General features: G+C 37.0%; 2 protein-coding genes and 1 pseudogene across 2 annotated transcripts; all 3 read left to right on the forward strand.

Moving 5' to 3' along the window:
• The first annotated feature begins 6 nt into the window (after positions 1 to 6).
• LOC127748559 (photosystem II D2 protein-like) lies at positions 7 to 1542 on the forward strand. The gene has a single exon (XM_052263381.1). The coding sequence runs from the start codon at positions 265 to 267 to the stop codon at positions 1324 to 1326; it is 1062 nt and encodes a 353-aa protein (XP_052119341.1). The 5' UTR covers positions 7 to 264; the 3' UTR covers positions 1327 to 1542.
• Positions 1472 to 3064, forward strand: LOC127748498 (NAD(P)H-quinone oxidoreductase subunit H, chloroplastic-like; annotated as a pseudogene).
• A 1-nt stretch (position 3065) lies between these two features.
• Positions 3066 to 3644, forward strand: LOC127748560 (NAD(P)H-quinone oxidoreductase subunit 1, chloroplastic). The gene has a single exon (XM_052263382.1). The coding sequence runs from the start codon at positions 3066 to 3068 to the stop codon at positions 3630 to 3632; it is 567 nt and encodes a 188-aa protein (XP_052119342.1). The 3' UTR covers positions 3633 to 3644.
• Positions 3645 to 19742: the final 16098 nt, after the last annotated feature.

Raw genomic sequence — 19742 nt, forward strand, 5'->3', positions numbered from 1 at the left:
CATAAGACAATTAACCATTCATGACTTAGGGGATTTGATTTAGAAGAATAAAAAAAGGAATAGCCGGATTGAGTTCATGGATTCAACTTAACCTAGGTATCCATAGAGCAATAAATGATTTTTATATCCGAAACGCATTAGAAAAGAAGGGAAATCTACGAGAAAAAAAATCATTATATAAATGAGAAAAGCCTCCAAGGTCCCATCCCCAAAATGCTAGGAGGTGTTCGGAAATGGTTGAAGTAGTTGAATAGGAGGATCACTATGACTATAGCTCTTGGTAAATTTACCAAAGATGAAAATGATTTATTTGATATTATGGATGACTGGTTACGGAGGGACCGTTTCGTTTTTGTGGGTTGGTCCGGTCTGTTGCTCTTTCCTTGCGCCTATTTCGCTTTGGGGGGTTGGTTCACAGGTACAACCTTTGTAACTTCATGGTATACTCATGGATTGGCAAGTTCCTATTTTGAAGGCTGTAACTTCTTAACCGCTGCAGTCTCTACTCCTGCTAATAGTTTAGCACACTCTTTGTTGTTACTATGGGGTCCTGAAGCACAAGGAGATTTTACCCGTTGGTGTCAATTAGGTGGTCTGTGGACTTTTGTTGCTCTCCACGGCGCTTTCGCATTAATAGGTTTCATGTTACGTCAATTTGAACTTGCTCGATCTGTTCAATTGCGCCCTTATAATGCAATCGCATTCTCTGGTCCAATTGCTGTTTTTGTTTCCGTATTCCTGATTTATCCACTGGGCCAGTCTGGTTGGTTCTTTGTACCCAGTTTTGGTGTAGCAGCTATATTTCGATTCATCCTATTTTTCCAAGGGTTTCATAATTGGACATTAAACCCATTTCATATGATGGGAGTTGCTGGTGTATTGGGCGCTGCACTACTATGCGCTATTCATGGTGCTACCGTGGAAAATACTTTATTTGAAGATGGTGATGGCGCAAATACATTCCGTGCTTTTAACCCAACCCAAGCTGAAGAAACTTATTCAATGGTCACCGCTAACCGCTTTTGGTCCCAAATCTTTGGGGTTGCTTTTTCCAATAAACGTTGGTTACATTTCTTTATGTTATTTGTACCTGTAACTGGTTTATGTATGAGTGCTCTTGGAGTAGTCGGCCTGGCCTTGAACCTACGTGCCTTTGACTTCGTTTCTCAAGAAATACGTGCAGCAGAAGATCCTGAATTTGAGACTTTCTACACCAAAAATATTCTTTTAAACGAAGGTATTCGCGCGTGGATGGCGGCTCAAGATCAGCCTCATGAAAACCTTATATTCCCTGAGGAGGTTCTACCACGTGGAAACGCTCTTTAATGGAACTTTAGCTTTAACAGGTCGTGACCAAGAAACTACCGGTTTCGCTTGGTGGGCCGGAAATGCCCGACTTATCAATTTATCCGGTAAACTACTGGGAGCTCATGTAGCCCATGCCGGATTAATAGTATTCTGGGCCGGAGCAATGAACCTATTTGAAGTGGCTCATTTCGTACCCGAGAAGCCCATGTATGAGCAAGGCTTAATTTTACTTCCCCATCTAGCAACTCTAGGTTGGGGGGTAGGTCCTGGGGGGGAGGTTATAGACACCTTTCCATACTTTGTGTCCGGAGTACTTCACTTAATTTCCTCTGCAGTATTGGGCTTTGGTGGTATTTATCATGCACTTCTGGGACCTGAGACTCTTGAAGAATCTTTTCCATTCTTCGGTTATGTATGGAAAGATAGAAATAAAATGACTACAATTTTAGGTATTCACTTAATCTTGTTAGGCATAGGTGCTTTTCTTCTAGTATTCAAGGCTCTTTATTTTGGGGGTATATATGATACCTGGGCTCCGGGAGGGGGGATGTAAGAAAAATTACCAACTTGACCCTTAGTCCAAGTATTATATTTGGTTATTTACTAAAATCACCTTTTGGAGGAGAGGGATGGATTGTTAGTGTGGACGATTTGGAAGATATAATTGGGGGGCATGTATGGTTGGGTTCGATTTGTATACTTGGTGGAATTTGGCATATTTTAACCAAACCTTTTGCGTGGGCTCGGCGTGCACTTGTATGGTCCGGAGAAGCTTATTTGTTGGGATTATTTAGCTACGATGTTCACAGAAGCAATAACCGTAAACGGACCAGAACAGTTGGGAAATATTCAAGTACCCCAAAGAGCCAGCTATATTCGAGTAATTATGTTGGAATTGAGTCGTATAGCTTCTCACCTATTATGGCTGGGACCTTTTATGGCGGATATTGGTGCACAAACCCCTTTCTTCTATATTTTTTGAGAAAGAGAATTAATATATGATCTATTCGAAGCTGCGACAGGTATGAGAATGATGCATAATTTTTTCCGTATCGGGGGAGTCGCGGCCGATCTACCTCATGGTTGGATAGATAAATGTTTGGATTTCTGCGCTTATTTTTTAACAGGGGTTGTTGAATATCAAAAACTTATTACGCGAAATCCCATTTTTTTAGAACGGGTTGAGGGAATAGGCATTGTTAGTGGAAAGGAAGTAATTAATTGGGGTTTATCAGGACCGGTGCTTCGGGCTTCCGGAATACAATGGGATCTGCGTAAAGTTGAAAATTATGAGTGTTATGGGGAATTTGATTGGGACGTTCAATGGCAAAAAGAAGGAGATTCATTAGCTCGTTATTTAGTTCGAATTGGTGAAATGGTGGAATCCATAAAAATTATTCAACAGGCTTTGGAAGGAATTCCCGGCGGACCATATGAGAATTTAGAAATCCGTTACTTTGATAGGGAAAGGGAACCAGAATGGAATGATTTTGAATATCGATTCATTAGTAAAAAACCGTCTCCGACTTTTGAATTGCCGAAACAAGAACTTTATGTAAGAGTTGAAGCCCCCAAAGGAGAATTGGGGATTTTTCTAATAGGAGATCAGAATGGTTTTCCTTGGAGATGGAAAATTCGTCCACCCGGTTTTATCAATTTGCAAATTCTTCCTCAATTAGTTAAAAGAATGAAATTGGCCGATATTATGACAATACTAGGGAGTATAGATATCATTATGGGAGAAGTTGATCGTTGAAATGATTATTGATACAACAGAAGTACAAGATATCAATTCTTTTTTCAGATTGGAATCTTTAAAGGAGGTCTATGGAATTCTATGGGTATTTGCCCCTATCTTTACTCTTGTATTGGGAATCACCATAAGTGTACTAGCAATTGTATGGTTAGAAAGAGAAATATCCGCAGGTATACAACAGCGGATTGGACCTGAATACGCGGGTCCTTTGGGAGTTCTTCAAGCTCTAGCAGATGGAACAAAACTACTTTTCAAAGAGAGTCTTATTCCATCTAGGGGAGATACTCGTTTATTCAGTATCGGACCATCCATATCAGTTATATCCATTATAATAAGCTATTCGGTAATTCCTTTTGGATATAATTTTGTTTTATCCGATCTCAATATCGGTGTTTTTTTATGGATTTCTATTTCGAGTATTGCTCCGATTGGACTTCTTATGTCAGGATATGGATCAAATAACAAATATTCCTTTTTGGGTGGTCTACGAGCAGCTGCTCAATCGATTAGTTATGAAATACCATTAACTCTATGTGTGTTATCAATATCTCTACGTGCGATTCGTTGATACAAAAACTTCTCGATGCTATTGCTATGGCCCTTTCCTTGTAGGACAACTTTATAGGAAAATAGGAAAGGAGCAGAATATAAAAAATTCATTATTATTCTCACTTCAAGTCTGATTGAAGAACAAAATCTGATAGTTATATGAGTGAAATCAGACAGCTTCTATAGAAATAGAAATTCGAGATTCTATTTAGATAATTTACAAATACTATATTAGATTAGATAGTAGATTACCAGCCTATTATATATATATAATATATATATAATATATATTATATTTATCTTATATATATTATATATGGGTATATGGTTATATATGTTATTTCTATGGTATGATGATTTGAAATTGCAGTCAAAATATTGAGTCTCATTTTCTATGTAAAAGAATTAAGTGAAAAAAAATTAGAAACAGACGAGTCTTATTACCCCAGGATTGGATAATTAGTAATCTTGTCTTGAAGCGGGCTCAAAAGACCAACCTTATTGAGATTGAGTTTTTGCTACTGTTTGGATGATTTATTATTCATGTATTAACAGAAACAGAAAATAAGGGCAGCTCAAAAAAAAGAAGTGGATGGTTAGAAGCACCAAGATACACAAGGGATTAGTAACACGGATTATGTAAATTGTCAAAAGGAACATTTCCACATAATCTAAATAAAGAATACTAATTGGGGCTTAAAGTTGGTAGAAAAGAGAAGGCAGTCCTCCCCCAATTCCGATCTAGAGTATGCTCCTATCCACTGATTAAATAAATGACTATCGGGAACGAAATAATCCGTTAATCTTTTTTTTTTTTAAGTATCCCCTTTTGATTTGCACAAAAAAAGACGAATAGGAACAAAAAAAATGACCCAACGTTTGTTCAATTACTCTTTTACCCGCAAATGCAATGTAAGCATCGGGTTCGGCAATAATGATATCGCCCAACATGCCGAAACTGGCGGTCACCCCACCAGTAGTAGGAGATGTAAGGATGGATACATAGAATAACATCTAGGGGAGATACTCGTTTATTCAGTATCGGACCATCCATATCAGTTATATCCATTATAATAAGCTATTCGGCAAAACCTATACCCAAAATTGGTTCGCGTAAAAATGGACGTATTGGTTCACGTAAACATGCTCGTAAAATACCAAAGGGATTCGAACCTCCGAATGGCGGGACCAAAACCCAATGCCTTACCGCTTGGCGACGCCCCATTTTTTTTATTCGACATTCATAAACACTATCATCTCTTGAAGCTATTTGTTATAGATCGAAAAATGAACTGAAATGACCCCTCCCCACGAATTCTTTCGAATAAATTATTATTATTATTATTATTATTATTATTATTATTATTGACTATAAAAAGAATCGATTCAATACATTTCTTATGTACCCATAGGTGCTATATTGGATTTGAATCAGATTTCGGACTTTAAAGGTACGACTAATTTGGGTGGGGGATCCAACTGTATCAATTGTTTTCTAGCTGGGTTTTGATAATGATCGAGTGACATTGCTTCTTCGGTCCGAACCAAGGAATACCGCGCGCTTTACGCAATCGATCGGATCGTGTAGATATCCCTTCAACACAACGTAGGTCATCGAAAGGGTCTCGAAGACTCACCAAAGCACAAAAGCCGGGATCTTTCAGAAAAATGGATTCCTATTCGAAGGGTGCATAACCAATGTGGTTGGACTCTCATGTCGATCTGAACGAATTATCCTTTCCACGGAGGTAAATCTTTGCCCGCTAGGCAAGAGGATAGCAAGTTACAAATTCTGTCTTTTTCTTGGTAGGGCATGTATTTTACGCAACCCGCCTTCCAACACGGATGGCACTCGGCCTTCATCAACCAAGATTGATGAATATAAAGCTAAAATGCCATTTTCTCAGAAACTCTGTTAAGAAGAAAGAGATAAACAGTTTGCCTGCTTTGCGGATTATCTCAGAACATTAGAGATCAAGATCCCTTTTGCAAAGACTCTTGAACAGATACCTTCTTATGCTAAGTTCATGAAGGACATTTTGAGTCACAAGAAGGATTAGATAGAGACACAAACATTCCTCCTCCTTGAAGAGTGCAGTGCAATCATTCAAAATAGCTCGCCAGAGAAACTTAAAGATCATGGACGCTTTATGATACCATGCACTCTAGGTGATGCTTGCACAAGGACAGCTCTATGTGACCTTGGAGCAAGCATCAACCTAATACCTGCTTCATTAATAAAGAAGATTAGTTTGATTGGCAAAGTCAAACCATCCCACATATGTCTTCAACTTGCTGATGGCTCTATTAAGATACCATCAAGTATGATTGAAGATATGATTGTTAGGGTTGGACCCTTTGCTTTTTCCACTAACTTTGTGGTGTTGGATATGGAAGGGCACAAGAGTACATCCCTTATCCTAGGGAGACCCTTCCTAGTTACAGGACGGACCCTCATTGATGTTAAAAAAAGGCAAGTAACCCTGAGAGTCAATGAGAAAAAGTTCATATTGAATGCTATTAAGGCTATGCAGCATCCAGACACCCCTAAGGAATGCATGAGCATTGACCTCATTGATTCCTTGGTGGAAGAAGTCAGAATGGCCGAAAGTCTCAAAGAAGAGCTGAATGACATCCTTACTGATGCCCAGCCTGATTCAGAGGAACCTCTAGAAACCTCTGAGGAAAAGGAAAAGCCTCCAAAGCTTGAGCTTAAGCCATTACCTTCCTCCCTAAAACATACTTTTATGGGTAATGGAGATACTTATCCTGTGATCATAAGCCCTGCCTTAGAGCCACAGGAAGAAGAAGCACTAATCCAAGTGCTCAAAACACATAGGACCACCCTTGGGTGGACTATAAGTGACCTTAAGGGCATTAGCCCAACCCGATGTATGCATAAAATCCTACTGGAGGATAATGTCAAACCAGTGGTACAACCACAAAGGCGATTGAATCCAGCTATGAAGGAAGTAGTGTAGAAGGAAGTCACTAAGCTCTGGGAGGCTAGGATCATTTATTCCATTTTTGATAGCCCTTAGGTGAGCCCTGTCCAAGTTATTCCCAAGAAGGGAGGGATGACAGTGGATCATAATGAAAAGAATGAATTGATCCCTAAAGGACAATTACAGGATGGCATATGTATATTGACTATAGAAGACTCAATGACGCCATCAGGAAGGATCATTTTCCTTTACCATTTATTAACCAAATGCTAGAAAGACTAGAAGGGCTTGCTTTTTATTATTTTCTGGATGGATATTCTGGGTACAATCAAATAGCAGTGGATCCACAAGATCAAGAGAAAACAGCATTCACATGCCCATCTGGCGTGTTTGCTTACAGGCGAATGCCGTTTGGCCTGTGCAATGCACTTGCCACATTTTAAAGATGTATGTTATCCATTTTCTTTAATTTGGTAGAGAAGTTTCTTGAAGTATTCATGGATGAATTCTCTATTTTTGGAGACTCATTTGACTCCTACCTTGATCATCTGACCCTAGTTCTAAAAAGATGCCAAGAAATAAACCTAGTTCTAAACTGGGAGAAATGCCACTTCATGGTAAGTGAAGGCATTGTTCTTGGGTATCGGATCTCAAATAAGGGGATAGAAGTAGATCAAGCTAAGGTGGAAGTGATTGAACACTTGCCACCACCTATAATGTCAAGGCAATCAGAAGTTTCCTAGTACATGCAGGATTTTACAGGAGGTTCATAAAAGATTTTTCAAAAATCGCAAAACCCCTGTATAATCTCTTGGCCATTGATGTTCCATTCTTCTTTGACCAAGACTGCCTACATGCCTTTGAAACTCTAAAAGCCAAGCTTGTCACTGCTTTTATCATCTCTGCATCCAACTGGGACTTACCATTTGAACTAATGTGTGATGCCAGTGATCATGCCATTGGCGTAGTTCTAGGGCAGAGACATGACAAGCTTCTGCATGTCATTTACTATGCTAGTCATGTACTAAATGATGTACAGAAAAACTACACTACTATAGAAAAGGAACTACTTGCAATCGTTGACGAACGGATTCTTGCATGGTCTAGAATTTAACAAATAAGCTCTCGTTGTAAGTATAGTTTCTAAACCAACAGAGAATCCTTTCGTACAAAAACTTGTTTCTCACTAAAGTAAACCCAGTAAAATTTATAACCGAAGTATTTAAACATCGGGTCGTCTCCCAAAGAATTGCAGGGAGGTGTATTTATTATTGGTTATGGAAACATGTATATTTTTGAGTTTTTGAAATAGGGAACAGGAAAATAAACTGGCAATAAAGTAAACTAATTATCATGAAAACTATTGCAAGGTATAAGAACTGAAAATCCCATCCTAGTTATCCTTATCAGGTGTGACAAAAATTGTTTATTGCTCCCACTTAGTTAACCCTTACTAAATAAAGGAAAGTCAAATGGACTAATCAATTTGATTCCTCAAGTCCTAGTCAACTCCTATGGAAAGACTAGCTTTAGAGGGATCCAAATCAATCAGCAAATTCTAATTTTCAATCAACAGCTGAGTTTGATAACTCAAGTGTCACCAATTACTCAACCAAAATAAAGGGAGGAAAAATCCAAATTATTTATATCATAAATAGAAGAAAGCAATCATAAATATGAAATACCTCAAATTGCATTAAATAAGGAAAATCAAATCTAACATGGAGTTCATAAATCAAAGTAATAGAATAAATAAAAATAGAAGAGAAACCAAAGTAAAGGAACATTGAACCTGGAATGAAGAAGAAGTAAACCTAACCTAAGAGAAATCCTAAATCCTAAAAACTAATAGAGAGGAGAGAGCCTCTCTCTCTAGAAAAACTATATCTAAAAACTAAAATTGTGAATAATGAATGTAGAATGATGAATGGATGCATTCTGCCACTTTATAGCCTATTATATGTGTTTTCTTGTGTTTAATTGAGTGATTTTTATTAAGTCTTTACCCACTTATTCATATGATTTGCATGGCTTTACAACTCCTTCCCAGAATTTGTTCTATGATTGAAAACTCGCTTCCTAGAGTCTTTAATTTGTATTTTAATCATCTCTTATTACCATTCGATGCCTTGATATGTGTGTTAAATGATTTCAGGGATTACACGCGCTCGCGTCATATTGCAGAACTCCAATCCATGCGTACGCGTCAGGCACGTGCACGCGTCACTGCAATTTTCTCCATGTCGCGCGCACACGTGAGTTATACGACGCGTCGCTGCTCGCTGGTTATATCCTTAGTTTCTTGTGTTCCTTCCATTTTTTGCAAGCTTCCTCTCCATCCTCTAAGCCATTCCTGGCCTATAAAGTCTGAAACACTTAACACACGAATCACAGCATCGAATGGTATAAAGGAGAATTAAAATACACAAATTAAAGACTTCCAGGAAGCAAGTTTTCAACCATAGATCAAGACTAGGAAAGAGTTGTAAAGCCATGCAAATCATATGAATAAGTGGGTAAAGACTTGATAAAAATCACTCAATTAAACACAAGATAAACGATAAAATAGTGGTTTATTAGTCGTCTATGCCATTGACAAGCTCAGATCCTACTTAGTAAGATCTAAGGTCATCATCTATACTGACTATGCCGTTCTAAAGTGTCTACTCACTAAGCAGGATTCGAAACCAGACTTATAAGATGGGTATTACTGTTGCAAGAGTTTGATATAGAAATTAGAGATAGAAAAGGCACAGAAAATCAAGTGGCTGACCACTTGTCTAGGATTAAACCAGTAGCAGGGACTTTTTCTCTCTCCACTGACATATATGAATCATTTCCAGATGAGCAACTCTATGACATCCAGACAATACCTTGGTTTGCAGACATTGCAAATTACAAGGCCATATGGTTCATTCCCAAGGAATTTACTAGGCAGCAAGCCCGGAAACTCATGCATAATGCAAAATATTACCTACGAGATGAGCCATATCTCTTTTAAGAGATGCTCGGATGGAATAATCTAATGCTGTGTATCTGAAGAAGAGGCACAGAGAATTCTATGGCATTGCCATGGCTCAGACTATGGAGGACACTTTAGAGGTGAGCGGACAACCACCAAGGTTCTCCAAAGTGGCTTCTAATGGCCCACTCTCTTTAAGGACTCCAGAGAGTTTGTCCGTAACTGTGATAGTTGCCAGAGAGCTAGCAATCTCCCTCATGGTCATGGCATGCCTCAGCAAGAAATCCTAGAGATTGAGCTATTTGACGTATGGGGTATAGACTTCATGGGACCCTTCCCACCTTCAAACTCAAAAACCTATATCCTGGTGGCAATAGACTATGTGTCTAAATGGGTTGAAGCAATAGCATCATCCACTAATGACACCATAGTAGTAATGAAGTTCCTCCAGAAGAACATATTCAATAGATTTGGTGTCCCCAGGACACTCATTAGTAATGGAGGTACTCATTTCTGCAATAGACAGCTGGATTCTGTCTTAAGCCGTTACGGAGTTCACCATAAAGTAGCAACACCGTATCATTCCCAAATAAATGGGCAAGCTGAAGTCTCAAATAGAGAACTAAAGCAAATCCTAGATAGGACAGTAAGTACCTCTAGAAAGGATTGGGCTAGAAAGTTTGATGATGCTCTGTAGGCATATAGAACAGCTTTCAAAACCCCTATTGGAACCTCACCATATCAGCTAGTATATGGGAAGTCCTGTCATTTGCCAGTGGAACTAGAACACAAAATCTATTGGGCTACTAGATTCCTTAACCTTGATGCTAAAGTAGCAGGAGAAAAACGACTTCTCCATTAAATGAGCTGGATGAATTCCGCTTAGCTGCATTATTTGAAAATGCAAAGATCTATAAGGAAAAGGTGAAAAGGTGGCATGACAGGAAGTTATCTTCCAGAGTCTTTGAATCAGGACAGAAAGTCATACTCTTCAACTCAATACTCAAATTGATTCCTGGGAAACTCAAATCCCATTGGACATGACCGTTTGTGATTACTAGTGCATCACCTTACGGGCACATAGAACTTCAAGGTAAAGAAAATAGGTTTACTGTCAAGTGACAGAGGGTCAAGAATTACCTTGAAGAAGATATAGAGCCAGGAGGCTCAACACTGTTACTAAGTTAAGTACAGTGAAGTCCAACTAAAGACATTAAAGAAGCGCTTGTTGGGAGGCAACCCAATAATCACTCATACATTATTAATTTTTTTATTATTTCTGTTTTAATTAAGTTCTCTTTTTAATTAGTTTTTAATTATGTTTTAAGTTAATTTTAATGTTAGTGATCATGAACAGTGCTCAAACAGAGACAAGATGATGTTAAACAGCAAACAAAATACCCTGGAGAAGGGATATCCCTGGCATTAAACGCAAGAAAGGGGTGGCAAATGGGCATTTAAATGCCCATGGAGGCAACGAACCTGGCATTAAACGCCAGCCAAGGAGCCCTGGCTGGGCGTTTAACGCCCAATGATGAGCACTAAGCTTGGCATTAAATGCCAGCCAGGGAGCCCTGACTGGGCTTTTAATGCCCATGAGGGAGGAACCATCTGGCATTTAAATGCCAACAAGACAGCATGGAGGTAACCTCAAAAATCTTATTTTTTCTTCATTCAATCTATCTTATTCAAATTCAATCTTGAAAATTCTTTGATTTTTAAGTCAAATCTTGTTTAAATATTTCAATTTCAATTAAATTTTAAATTTAAAATATTTTTTCTTCAATTCTTTTCAAATCTTTTTCAAAATTTCATATCTTTTTCAACTTGTTTTAAAAATTCTTTCAAAATCTCTTTATCTTAGTGATTCTTATTCATATCTTTTATTAAACTTTGAAATCTTTTTATCTTATCTTTTATGTCTTTTATATCTTGTTCATATTTTTTTCTTATCTTTCAAATTTAACAACTAATCTTTTCTATCTTTTTCAAAAATATTTATCTTTCTTTAATGATTATTTTCGAAATTTCCTCCCCCCTCCCTATATATATGGTGACCGTGCCCCTCTCCCTCACTCACCACCTCCCATTCGAATTCTATTTCCCTCTTTTCTCCTGCTTCACTTTTCTTCTTCTTCCTTTATTATCTTTTGCTCGAGGACGAGCAATTCTTCTAAGTTTGGTGTGGAAGGAGCCCTGTTCTCTCATCAAGAATTCAATCCCATGGCTCCAAGAAGTGGCAAGACTGCCCCAAAGAACAAGAAAGAAGATAACTCAATAGTTGTTTTCAAACCTATTCGATTCCTTACCAAGCAACATGAAGAACATTATCACAAGATAATGAGTAAAAGGCCAGTAATTCCTGAGGTGGGATTCAAACTAGGAGAAAAAGAATACCCGGATATCCAAGAGCAAATTCGAAAGAGAGACTGGGAGATTCTGACTGATCTTCAGTTTAAAGTTGGATACAACATGATCCATGAATTCTATGTAAAAATATGTTGATGACAGAAAAGCAAAAGAAATATGGAACATCATTCCATACTTTTCACATTATGGTCAGGGGGAAGATCGTGTATTTTTATCTAGATAGGGTGAGAGAGATCTTCAAATTACCCTTGCAAAAGGACAACCCTGAATCATACAATAGAAGGGTGGTAGCCAACCAAAAGCTGGATCAAGTCCTAGAGGACATATGGCTTGGAACTCAATGGATTGAGAATACAAAAGGGCAGCTAAACCAGCTAAAAAGGGAAAAACTCAAGCCAGTTGCTAGAGGATGGCTAGACTTCATTGGGCGTTCTATACTCTCCACAAATAACTGCACTGAAGTCACTATTCCAAGAGCCGTGATGATTCACTGCATCATGATGGGGAATGAGGTAGAAATCCACCAAACAATCTCCCGTGAGATTTACAAGTTGGCAAACATGGTGTCTACTAATGCCATGCTGCCTTATCCAAATCTCATCTTTCGCCTATGCCAAAAGGCTAAGATTCTGATCCACGTGGACAATTTTATTCCAGTTGAAAGCCCAATCACCAAGCAGGTGATGGAGAGTTCCAAGATACAAGAGGATCAACCCAAAAGGAAAGCACCTGAGCCTCCCCAAGAGATCCCTCCAATTGAGTATTGGGACCAGCTGAAAGCATCTGTAATACACTTGCAGAGCACTTTAGATTAGCTCAGAGAGGAGCACAAAGATCAAACTAGCATGATTTGCAAACCGATCAAGGAGCAAGAGAAGTAAGGGCGTGGGATGGAGGAGTTGAAGCGCCAGAAGCTCTCCCCTGAAGAGCCCAGTGTCCCTCAACTTGAAAAGCCCAGCACCTCTCAAGCTGAAGGTTGTTGAATTTCAACTCTGTGACTATTCCCATTCTCGTTCACGAATTTCCATCCTAATTTAAAGTTACATGATCACCAGTAGTATTTAAGTCTTTATCATTATTTTATGTCTTTTGATTTTTAGAATTAAAATAAGCATTAGTATTAATCAAATTTTTTTCTAAATAGCTATAAATTATTCCTCTTATCATCATTAAACATGAATAAAATAGTAGATTTTTTTAGACGAATTAAAGATGCATAAATTTTTGAGTTCTACAATAAAGAATAGACAATTATTTTGATGTGGTATTATTGCTTTAGTTTTCTGAATGTATGAATAAAAAATGCATATTTGAAGTTGGAATTTTAGGATGCTGGCTCTTTGAAGAATGATGAAAAAGAAAAATTATTATTGATGATCTCAAAAATCTAAAATTTAATTCTTGAAATAAGAAAAAATAGCAAAAAATGACAAAAATAAAAGAAAAATAATTACAAGCTAGAATAATGGCTGCTAATTTGTATTATTCACGGATAGAAGATCTTATGTTTGAAGTAATTTATTTTTAGAGAAATAAATTTTATTTTTAGAGAAATAATTTTTATTATTCCCAAATAGAAGATCTTATGGCTGCTAATTTATTATAGCAACCTAAATTTTGTTTAGGATACTTTTTATTATTTAAAAAATATTGCATAATATTATTATGTATTTATTTTTATTTTATAATATTTTACTAATTTAATTAAAAATATAGATAAGGCTACACTTATAAACGGTAGTCATGGTATACAATGTGGCTATGCTTTACAGGTGATGCAGTAGCGTTGAACACTACAAGAAAAGAGAGCTATTTTAACACTTTATTTTTTAACACCATAATTAAATGTCAAAATTAATATATATTTTTAAATATCATAAATGTCAAATTTTCTATGTTTTCTTGATGAATAATTTGACCGTAGAAAATTACTTCTCAATTTTGACACTCATTTGTTTTCAATTTACTCCACTATTTCTCTTCTTCTCCGGGCTCTGTCAATTTTGACATCATACTGCTATCAGTTTGGCATCATACTACTCATTCTTTATCTTCAAAATCTCAATTTATCCTTCAGTTTCAAGATCTCATCTCATTCTTTGTTAAAAAATTTTGTTGAGAATATTTTATGATCAATAAGTATCATAATAAATAGTATTTTTGACGGTTAATAAGTATCACAGAAAATATATTCTCAAATTTTTCGAACAAATTATTTTTGACAGCCAATATTTATCAAAATAAGATTTAAACTTTTTTCACAATCATTTATATGTTAAAAATACAATTTTTGACAAAATTTTTATTAACATATTTTCATAGTTAAAATAGTGTTAAAATTTATTTTTTTGACAAATTTTAATTTTTTTTACACATATAACCCTAAAAAATAATCTATATTGTTGTAGTCGAAAAGCGTAGCTTATTCTGATAAAAATGGAAGTTGGAAAGCGTAGCCTTTGATTCTGGACAGCATCACTTGAAAAGCGCACCCTATTTCCAAATGCCAAAAGCGTAGCCCTTGGTGCAGAAAAAAGCCTTTGAGAATAGGCAACGGCGGAATAGGCATCACCACAAAAGCGTCTTCGTAGCTCAAAAAGTGTAATCTTAATCTAAGACATCATTTTTTATTTTTAGCTATATTTTTCAAGTGTACCTTAATGGGTGTTTTTCTTATAGTGATGGTTGAATTTACAATGATACAATGCTCATTTATATACACAGCAAGAGTAAAGAATATAATGGCTATATAAGTTGTTATATGATGCATTAGTTTAACACTACAAGGGACACGGGTCTTACCTGCGGTAAAATACTAGCCCTTTTTCAGAGCGTTACTATTCGAGTGAGCTGCTGCAGTTCTTCATGCGTTTTGATGGTCCGCCTCCAATAGATCCAAATTGGTTGCCCTCTTTGTCCCAACCACATCTAATAACAAGGTGGGAGAAGGGGTTTGTTTCATTAAAGAACTACAACCAATACATTAAGGCGCGAATAACCTTCCCTCTTTTGGTGCGAACCCTAGCAGAGCATAGCGCCAATTGCAGGTCTCCTTCCACTACCGTCGTGATGTCATCGGCAGCCTTCCCCCTTGCCCTTGCCCTGCTGTGTGCCCGTTCGCCCCCTCTCCCCTCTCTCAGGTTCATTCTTGTCCCCTCCCCGAATTTAATTTGAGTGGCTGTTCATAAATTAATTTGAACATCAATTTCATCCCTATGCCATGTGAACTTTTGGTGTCAAAAGCATGTGAGGAACGATCCTCTCCCTCGTATGTTCCAATTTTCTCCCCCAATTTAGTGAGCAGATTTGATTTTTTTTCCCAATTTCTGAACCCCTGAGTTTTGATATGTTTGTGCTTAGTGCAATTTCATATTCGAATCCAGTTTTGCACTTTCGATTTGGATTAAACTAATGTACTTCCTGCATGAATGTGTGGTTGACCAAATTAAGTAGAATCCACTTTTAGTAAGTAAGAATATCTGCCATTTTTGTATTTCTGTGTTCCAAGTTTGCTCCTCTATTTAAAGTATGAACCTTCCGAAAATAGCTCTGTTTTCATAAGGTTGTGCATAGAGCAACCCTTCTGAAATAGAAACCTAATTATTCTGCTATTTGTTAGAAAGACTGAGTTGAATTGACTAAGTTAGAAATCACATTAGTTTTCGATTGGATTGAATTTTACCAATTTAAAGTGATAGAATAATGTAGTGTAAGAGACACACTTCCTTGTGACTAGGGCAAAATAATTCAGCATGCTCTGTTTTGCTTAATTAATCAATGATAGGGATATATTAAAATGAAGGATATCATAACCAACTTCTAAAATTATAATAACTGAAAGAAAGAAATAGAACATGATAAAAATAAATCATTGGGAGATAGATCACAATTATATTAAACCAGATAGTAGCAATAAGGAGCAGATGGTGGAGCAGAAGGAGTAGTAGTGTAATAGCAAACACAGTTATTATTATTTTGCTTGCATTTCTTGTCATCTTTCTCCTTCAATTCTTGGACCTGAATAATAATAATAATGATGATAATGATGAATAATTTAGTAGTCATAACAACTTCATTAGAGGAACCAAGTCTTGTTATTAACTAATTAAGACCAAAACTGTTAACACCAATGTTGAAAATTTTTAAACTTAGTAAGTACTTGTTAATAGGGTTGTGTAGAAGACAGAAGAGAAATATCACAAATGGAGGAAATTCAATAGAACTTTCACAATTCATTCCCCTATAGTAGTTGATGCTTTTGTTATTGGTATAAACAGTTGTTCTACAAAAGACAATAAGAAATTGCAATATAAATAGCCAATAAAAAACAACATAAATGCAGTGATTCAAGTTAAAGGCAACAATACAGAAGGCCAGCAAGAACCTTTCTCTTTCTACAAGTTTTAGATTTTAGACCACTTCAGCTGTGCAATGATGCGACCCATAAACAAAGATGTATATATATTTGACACTAGATACTAATATATCAAAAGGTATGGTCATTGAACAGGGGCCATTCACTTTAATAATCAATTATATATATGTGTCGACCAAAGTAATTAAAATTTATTTTCCTAGGATTGAACAGAGGCCATTCACTTTAATAATCAGTAGAATATCATTCTAAGTGGAGGGAATGTACTGGAGAATCTCCATCTTTCTGTAGGGGGTCCATGTTAATTTGACGCTGCATATATTGATTACTCTTAATTTCTTAGTTTCATCATAACATACACTTCGCTTCTTACCTGTTTGCATAGAGTAAAATATCTCTTGGGCCTTACTATACTTGTCCCATTGCAATCTTCAAAGATTTATAAAATTATGGTATACAACTGTAGTTGTTGTCGCTTATACCGTTAGATGAATTAGTATTTATGCTGTTAAACCATTTTTGTCTGATTTCTAATTACCAAATCAAACTAGTCAGTTTTGTCTGATTTTTAGAACCATATGTAATAATTTGGATTTTTCTGAGAATTATGATGTTTATGTATTTTATTTAAAATGAAGAGATGATAAAGCATTTTGTGAATTTTTGGCTTGTCTTCATGGTAGACCAAGTGAAAGTGACTTGTACATTACTGTAAAAGGTTTTATCTTCTTTTCTATTATTGGAACAATTGATAACAAGTTAATGGAATTCGTATAACCCAAAAACCATACCTCTGACTTACTGATGTACATTAAGTCTGTTTTCTTAATTTATTACATTTTTATGGTCATTTTTGGCTGCACAAGAATATATGCATGTGATCACATATGACACTTCCATCGTATAATGTTATGGGGGGATATTAACCACATATATATAGCTAGCTAGTTACTACAAAATTGGAAGCTTTATGTGCAAATTTAAGGTTTAAAGTGGTCCTGCACACTTTATTCAAGGCCAAGTAGTTATACAGCATTATTAATTACAAATATATTAATTATTAAATGTTAAATTGATTTATTTTTAATTTAACTAATACATTATATTGTAATACTATATTAATTTCTCATTTTATTATTTCTCACATTAATATAATATTTCTCTTTTTTTCTTTTTCTTTTTTAAGAAAGAAATTTTATTTTCCATTTCAAATATTTGGCATTGGACCCAGAGTTTCTTTCTTCCAGTAATTTTATTTGAAAGTGCAGAATTTTTCAATGAGTAAGCAAATTTCTCATATTTTTCTGTTAGCCGTGTATTATCCTGGACCAGTAAATGTGTGTTTTATTACTCGGTTTAACCGTCAATCTCCCATTCTATATCAAGTGTTAATTCATCACTTTTTTCTCGTGGTCTGACTTTGATTTATGATTTGTCGCCGTTTTATTTTTTCATTAAACTAGCTATCGATAAGAGTTGGATTTCAAAGTCCCGAGTTGGTGCAGAATATAGGAACGGTTTGACCAGTTTCTTAGATTTTGCATTTGCCAATGCATCATCCGATGGGATGATACGTTGTCCATGTCCAAAGTGTGGCTTCCGCCTCTTTCAAAATAGAGAGGATGTGTTTGATCATTTGGTCATAAACCCTTTCCCGTCTAGTTACACATTTTGGATCCATCACGGTGAGAGACGCGGGTCGAGCGCTCTTGTGATGGACAAGAAGATCAATCTGAATAAAATTTCAATGTCTCGATGCTTGAAATGGTCCAAGAGGCATTCAACTTCTCAGGACTTCCCGGCCATGAAGAAGACTCAGAGAATGAACACGACGGCGGCGCTATAGATGAGTTGCCTTATATAGAAAATGAACCTAGTCGAGAGACCCGCAACTTTCACGACCTACTCGAAGACGGGGAGCAAGAGTTATACCCAAGATGTTCAAAGTTCTCTAAGTTGTCCTTCTTGGTGAGGCTCTATCACATAAAGTCCATGTGCAGAGTGAGCGATAAGGCCTTCGGAATGATTTTGGAGTTGCTCGCGGACGCCTTTGAACATGCCCGGATTCCATCCACTGTGCACGATGCCAAGAAAGTCATAAGAAAACTAAGTCTCGCATACAAGAAGATAGATGCATATCCAAATGACTACATGCTATACCAGGGCAACGACCAAGAGCTGACCAAATGCAAGCAGTGTGGGAGATCGAGATGGAAGCATAAGACTAAGAAGAACTCTGGGGTGAAGATCAATATGGTTGTCAAGAAGAACAGCAAACCACAGGTGGCGAAGATTCTTCGTTACTTTCCCCTTATTCCACGATTGCAGATGTTATATATGTCTAGTAAGACAGCCGTTGACATGCTGTGGCATAAGAAAGGTCCTAACTCTGATGGTTTGTATAGGTATCCAAGGGACGCCGAGGCATGGAAGTCATTTGACATATGATATTCCGACTTCTCTCGTGATCCGCGCAGTGTTCGCCTAGCACTAGCTAGCGATGGCTTTAACCCTTTTGGGAACATGAGCTCGAAGTACTCAATTTGGCCCGTGGTTCTTATCTCATATAACATGCCTCCCTGGTTTTACATGAAATCCACTTCGTTTATCCTCAATTTGGCCCGTGGTTCTTATCCCGTATAACATGCCGCCCTGGTTTTACATGAAACCCACTTCGTTTATCCTTTCTATGATTATTGCTGGTCCTAAAATGCCTGAAAATGACATAGATGTGTACCTAGAGCCGTTGATCACTGAGTTGAAGCAATTATGGAGGGGTGTTGAAACTTATGATGCAGTCGAGAAAAAAACCTTCAAGATGCATGCTGCGTTGATATGGACAATCAGTTATTTTGCAGGCTTGGGGAACTTATCTAGGTGGAACACGTACGGTGGGAGAGCATGTCCTACGTGCAATTTGGATGTTCAAACTAACTGCCTTACACACAGACAGAAATGGTGTTTCATGGGTTATCATCGCTTTCTGAATCATGACCACAAATACAGAAAAGACCTGTACTCCTTTGATGGAAAGATAGAGGATAGAGGTCCACCTATTAGAGTCTCTGGTAGAGATATTATCTGGCAGTTAGAGGGTGTGCATGTCCAATTTGGCAAGGTGCAATCAGTTACGGGGAAAAGGACACGCGGACAGCAAACTCCCATGCAAGACGAGACTCCTTGGAAGAAGAGAAGTATATTCTTTGAGCCCATATTGGGAGAACAATGAATTGCATCACAACCTTGATGTCATGCACATAGAGAAGAATGTGTGTGACAACATAGTATTCACCATAATGGAGATGATTTTCCCTCCTTCTTTTTTCACAGTGATGGTTCACTTGACAGTGCATCTAGTCGAGGAGGTGCGTCTCGGTGGCCCAATGCATTATCGGTGGATGTACCCAATTAAACGGTAATTATCAAACAAAATTATCAATTTTGCCCTTAATTAGTGCTTATGACACGTGTTATATT

The sequence above is a fragment of the Arachis duranensis genome, chromosome 6 (genome assembly GCF_000817695.3).
Source record: "Arachis duranensis cultivar V14167 chromosome 6, aradu.V14167.gnm2.J7QH, whole genome shotgun sequence".
NCBI classification, from domain to species: domain Eukaryota; kingdom Viridiplantae; phylum Streptophyta; class Magnoliopsida; order Fabales; family Fabaceae; genus Arachis; species Arachis duranensis.

Coding starts and splice junctions, on each gene's coding strand:
- LOC127748560 (XM_052263382.1), top strand. CDS start 3,066: ATGATTATTGATACAACAGAAGTACAAGATATCAATTCTTTTTTCAGA.
- LOC127748559 (XM_052263381.1), top strand. CDS start 265: ATGACTATAGCTCTTGGTAAATTTACCAAAGATGAAAATGATTTATTT.